This window comes from Notothenia coriiceps, unplaced genomic scaffold (assembly GCF_000735185.1).
Source record: "Notothenia coriiceps isolate Sejong01 unplaced genomic scaffold, NC01 NC01_scaffold00034209, whole genome shotgun sequence".
Lineage (NCBI taxonomy): Eukaryota > Metazoa > Chordata > Actinopteri > Perciformes > Nototheniidae > Notothenia > Notothenia coriiceps.
The window spans coordinates 7,909-14,022 of NW_011366910.1; the positions used below are offsets into that span (position 1 = coordinate 7,909).

At 37.8% G+C, this 6,114-nt stretch overlaps 1 protein-coding gene across 1 annotated transcript in view; it reads right to left on the minus strand.

The window, feature by feature from the left end:
- Window positions 1–1,240, minus strand: part of LOC104962043 (glucose-6-phosphate isomerase-like) — an 8,895-nt gene extending 7,655 nt beyond the window's left edge. The window contains exons 1-2 of the mRNA XM_010790433.1: window positions 1,020–1,240; window positions 60–210 (exon numbers count right to left, since the gene is read on the minus strand). Of these exons, the coding sequence (XP_010788735.1) occupies window positions 60–210; window positions 1,020–1,138 (270 nt within the window). The 5' untranslated portion in view covers window positions 1,139–1,240. The remainder of the gene's footprint in view (window positions 1–59; window positions 211–1,019) is intronic.
- Window positions 1,241–6,114: the final 4,874 nt, after the last annotated feature.

Consider the following 6,114-nt stretch of genomic DNA (forward strand, 5'->3'; position numbering starts at 1 on the left):
TGTGTGTATGTGTGTGTGTGTGTGTGTGTGTGTGTGTGTGTGTGTGTGTGTGTGTGTGTGTGTGTGTGTGTGTGCGTGTGTGTGTGCGTGCGTGTGTGTGTGCGTGTGTGTGTGTTTACCAGATCGACCAACATCTTCATGACTTCATCAGTGACGAGGTTCTTGGAGTAATCCAGAAGAATATCTCCATCCTCAGTTTTCAGGTTCAAGCTGTCCAAACACAGAGAGACGTCAGAGATAAGAACAACCAAGAGTCATATTTTCTGACTGAATGACACATATCCAAACAAACATTAGGATTCTGTGGTCGTGTGGTGTTCTGAGTTTGAGTTTACAGTATTACGTAACAAGGACGCACAGGTGAAATGCATCAGAGCGTTATCAGGGGAACTAAACACACAATGAAACCAATATCAATATCAACCAACACTAAATATCTCTCCTGCTCAGCAGAGTTCAAAGAAGTAGTTACATACTGTACTTTAGTGAAAGTGGTTATACTAGTACCAGTATTATTATTACTGATAAAAAGAATGTAAAAAAGAGAGAAAAATGTTTATTCAAAAAACATACATGAAATGATACGTCTAAGTAAAGTAGAAAACATATTTACATAGGTTAAATTATGCAATACAAAATAAAAGGTCAAAGTAAAAATGTGTACTTTGAACTGCAATATGACTTCACAAAATCACAATATATGCAGTACAGTAGCGTATTATTAAGATATTAGCTTTTCTTTCATTCATTGTAGATGTATAATGACATTAAATGATTCTATTATATTCTATATTAATGCTGAGTTGCACAGTTTTGCAGGGTTTGACTGCTGATAGAATGAGTTCTAGTGTCAGTGTATTGACTCTCTAAGACTTTTTGCACTACTTTTTATTTTGTATTTTTGTATTTTATTACATGTTGCATTGTTGGAGGAGCTCAGGTCAGAAGAATTTCATTGCCATTTCTGTACTGTGGCTTTGTGCATATGACAATAAAGTTAAACAGTACAGTGTGCATACCTTAATTTATTGAACCTCTCCTTGTCAGCATCAAACATGTGCCTCATGTTGAGGTTCAGGGCGTGGGCGGTGTACCAGTCCTGCAGCTTCTGGAAGTTTGGGTCCTGCGTGAGAGCCATGGTGTGCGAGAGAGAGAGGAGAGGCTTCCTGTGTGCTCCGCTCTGCAAAAAGAAGTGACTCTGAGTGGGAAAGAGCCGGTCAGAGGGAAGCTTTTTGAAGGGCATCCAGAGCAGATATCCAACATGCCCCTCCTACTAGAGACACTCTATATCCAGGCCATCCAGACACACACACACACACACACACACACACACACACACACACACACACACACACACACACACACACACACACACACACACACACACACACACACACACAGGGGTAGAGTGTTGGCTGAGTGAAAGCCGCAGCACAGTGACATACTCAGACAGTACAGACAGTTCATAGTTGATCTCATTGTTAATCCTTCTATTTTCTATTTTCTTGTTTATTTCTAGTCTTTTAATTTTGATTGTACAATGCCATGTCTTTTTATGCTGCTGCAACACAAACATTTCCAAAATTGGGATCAATAAAGTATTATCTTATCTATCTTATCTCATCTATAGACTTTCAATATTAGAAGTAGTCGTGATTCGGTATATCATGCATAAATAATATTCCCAGCCAACACAGCCTCCCAAGACTCAACACCATTTTCCATTGACAAGGTAGTGAACTTAAAAGCATCACAATTATATAGAATTCTTTAAATCATTAAATCACCAAAACATGTATCACTTACACTACAGACAACAGAGCATTACGTATTCTCAAATGCATTAGATATATATACTGATGAACCCACTCAATAAAAACACACTGTTGTATCATGAAGCAAAGTGTGCAGCCTAGTGGACGTTTTTAAAAGTCCAGAGTGCTAGGTGTAATGCTCTTTATCAAACGTTAGAGGGCGAGAAAAGCTAAGTATCTAGCCATAACTTAAATATTCCTTTTAAGGCTCTGTCCACCGTCTGAATAAAGGAAGGTATTATCAGGGTGGTGAATCAAAAAGAACAGGAACAACAATTTTGACCAAATAAGTACAACGAAGAAATCTGAATGGATTCATTAAACATTTTTTATTTCAAAAACAAGGCAGCTGATGCATTTCAGAGGAAAGTTCAATACATGCAGGAGTAGAAGTGACAAGCAAACTCCAGACATTTCCAATACATCATCCTACATTACCGACATATATAAAAACTGGTTTGATAACCAGTTCATCTTTGAATGATATTCTTCCATGCAAGAATAGAAGACAATGCAGGGTTTTTTAGCCTCTGTGGGAGGCAGGATTGTCCTGATTGTTTTCTGATATCTATCATAATAAAGTGAATATATTTGTAGTTTGGCCTTTAACGAACTGAGATGGACTTTTTTCACTATGTTCTATAGTTTCTAAACCAATCGATTAGTCGGCTCCAGGAAATATTCAGTTGATTAATCAATATGAAATACATTTTATTTTCAACTCTGGGGAAAGGATAATATATTTAATTTCATCACAGCAACATTTTTACCTTTGATACTTATGTAGCTTACTTATATGATATATGTTCACAGTATATGTAATTGTATTTATACACAGGTTAACATTGTCCAGTATATATATGAAACACTTTACTAATTGGATGACTAAAAATGCAAAAATGTAAGATTTACATTTTAAAATCCCACCATTTGTACCTGTGGTTCTACCGTACACTTGGAGTTATATATGCTGTCTGTCTATACTGTATTATACTGTATTTTTGTACCTGATATATAGTGTATTTAATTTCTATAATACTGTCCATAGTGTAAATACTGTCAGATGTATATATTTACATTATACCATTAATAACACTGCACTTTCTGCTTGTTTTGCACTTCTGGTCCTCTTATCTTAGTACTAAGACAATGACAAAGTTGAATCTAAATGTGTGTAAATAGTTTTGGTTTTATTGTGAAGGTCTTACCGGAAGTGCTTGTTTTTATCGACGTATCCTTAACTTTTTTCAAATGTGCATAACTGAACATGCACAAATATACAATTTAAAATAATTTCTATCGGTGATTTTTAGTGTAAACGTTGATTTATATTTTGTATTTTGGTTTTATTATGAAGGTCTCACCGGAAGTGAGTGTCTGTATTACCGCATATTAACGGCGGTCACACAGACAGGGGATTCGCTGTCAGGAGGGTGGATGCCTAGAGATGGTGAGCGATGTGGTCATTAACTTAACGAGTACTAACATATTTTAATGTTTTTCTGAAGCTGCTTTGTTCCATCTGGTGTCACGGTAGTGCTGAATATTGTTGGCTTTTAACGGAGCACCACCGGCCCGTTAATATTTTCACCGGGCGCTTAAAATCGTGTCGCAGAGGGCTAGCTAGGTAGCTAACGTTAGCATCGCTTAGCTATGTGGCTAGCGCTAGTGTGTCCAATATCGGACGCACCTCAGTCGGAAATGCACATTTATATTTTTCTTCACATTTTGAAATCTTAAAACCCCCCAATTAACAGTCATGCACATGTTTTGTAGCGTAGGGTTAAAAATGCATGTGACATTTTGGTGCATTCATAAACAGAAGTTTGCTATACAAACCCAATGGGATGTTTAATGCTAATAAAGCGCATCCGCCTATGCTAGCGGAGGAGGGGCGATTGGCGGTATCGGTTATTTCTGTTTTCCTTGCCACTGGTTTGTATCACTGGGCGATGCTTCAGGTTTGATGCCTGTCTTTTGACCACGGATAGCTTTGACAATGCAGGTAAGATACAGTTGTTATTAGGCTCTAATTTCAGCATTGGTTTGACTGCTTGTCCGATAATGGACTTGGGCGTTCTTGGTTGTGAGTTGCAGTCGGTATTTGTCAACCGAACATGAAAAATAGGTTAACGTGAGACGAACTGGCGACAAACGGTGTTTTTTTTGCAGCTTGCATAGCAGTGACATGCATGTCCGAGGTTTGCTGACAATATTAATAGCTTCCAGAGAAAGTGCTCTGGCGTGATGGCTAACGAGCGAGTGTCTGGTTCTGTGTAGCCGGAGGGCAAGTGTCAAAGTCGGGTATGCAGCGGAGCCAGGATACCCCGCTATCTACCGTGTGTTGTCCGCTTTTCTACATTTGCTGTGTTCATACACTGTTGCAGATGAAGCCTGTCCGGGGAAACTGCACATAGGGCGTTAAAAGGCCGTATTAATAGCTGCGACATAGTGTTCCCATGACTTGGGCCATGTCATCCCGGAGAGTTTCGATGAAACCGGCTAACTGCGCTTGCGGGGATTCTGTTACACCTTCCTGCTAAATAGTGATCGGGGTTTTAAAATAATCCCTTGGCAAGTACACAACTAACCAACTAGTTACCTGCCTCCTTCAAAGTTGCAATATTAACTGTTTTGTATGTGCAATAGTATCCAACTTACCTAACAGTAACAATTACATAGGTTTTGTAATCTTATCTACAGAGGTGTAAAGTAACTAAGTACATTCACTCAACTACTTTACTAAAGTACCATTTTGAGAAACTTGTACTTTACTTGAGTATTTCAATTGTATGCTACTGAATACTACTACAATTCAGAGGTAAATAGTGTACTTGTACTCCACTACATGTATGTAATACCTTTATTTACTTTACAGATTTGGTTTAATGATGTGAAATATAATCAAGTGTTAAATCAGACTTTAGTTCCACCTGGAGTAAATTCACAAGCTACCCTGACTTGCCAAAGTCATTCAAACTAGCTGCACCTTTACCAGCTTTAATACATCAATAATTGTAATTAAATACATGATATATTATTCTGAATTGGGCCAATCTGCAGAATGAGTAATTTTGCTTTCGGTACTTGTATAAGTATTCTCTGATGCTGATACTTTGTACTATTACTTGAGTGACATTTTGATTGCAGGACTTTGACTTGTAACCGAGTATTCTACACTCAGTAAACACAGTTCTACATTTACATAAGTAAAAGCTCTGAGTACTTCTTCCACCTCTGCTTCTCTATTGGCATCTCACAGAAACAAGTGATCAGAAAGGGTTTTTTATGAATGTTTGGATCATGCCGCAGAATGTCTAGGAACTATTTATCTTATCTATTTCTAAAGAATCGTAATCTAAGAATGCAAAGCAGTCATTTACACAACCACAGTGGCGTTGTCTAGTTTCTACAATAAAGAGGTTTGTTATTTTGCCTCGCCTCATTTCATGACTGCAGGCAAGGGATCTGTGTTTTGACATCATGTGGAACGTGTTTCCTGTTTTGATTACTTAGAACTAAAGTAGAAGTAATCATTTAGTTACCCCTATTGGATTTGATCATAAAGAACAAGGACATTACTCCTAATCACAGTCACAGATGTGTATGTTTTTTCTTCCTCGATGCATTAGATGTCTTTAAGCAGCCCGTCGGTTTACTGGCTTCCATTGTCATTAAATCATCCAATTTACTGAGGGATGCTTTTTATAAACAAAATTGGCAAATCATATTTCTCTAGGTGCTTAAATACTTTATTGTTTTCTAATATAATTGAAATGGTGACGTGTTGAGAAGAATGACAGGAAAGTCTAGTATATTCTTAACATTTAGATTAGTCAAAAGTTGTTTGTTGTTTCCAGTTATAAGATCGTATGGATGTATAAGTGGACCTGATGTAGTTCTGTCTGACATTAAAGGTCCCCTATGATACTGTTTTTCATATTATAGGTCTCATATACAAAACATGTCTCTGATTGGCTCGAAACACCAAACAGATCATTGCAGCATTACCCATAATCCCCTCTGTTTCAGCCCTGTTTCAAAAGTGCTGATTCTCTGTCTGTTACTTTAGATGAAAATAAGGAGCCCCTCCCCACGCCCCTCTGAGAGAGATTTGGTTAAAAAGAACACAATGGTGCTCTAGGAGGAGATTCAGGTGATAAGGTGGGTGGGTGTTACCTTGGTTGCTGATTGGCTAATGGTTACACAAGCCAAAAAATCGTTATGACATCATAAAGTGGCCAAAATCTGATCAGCTCATTTTCAGACAGGTTTTTATATAACAGGTGACCTTTAAAGA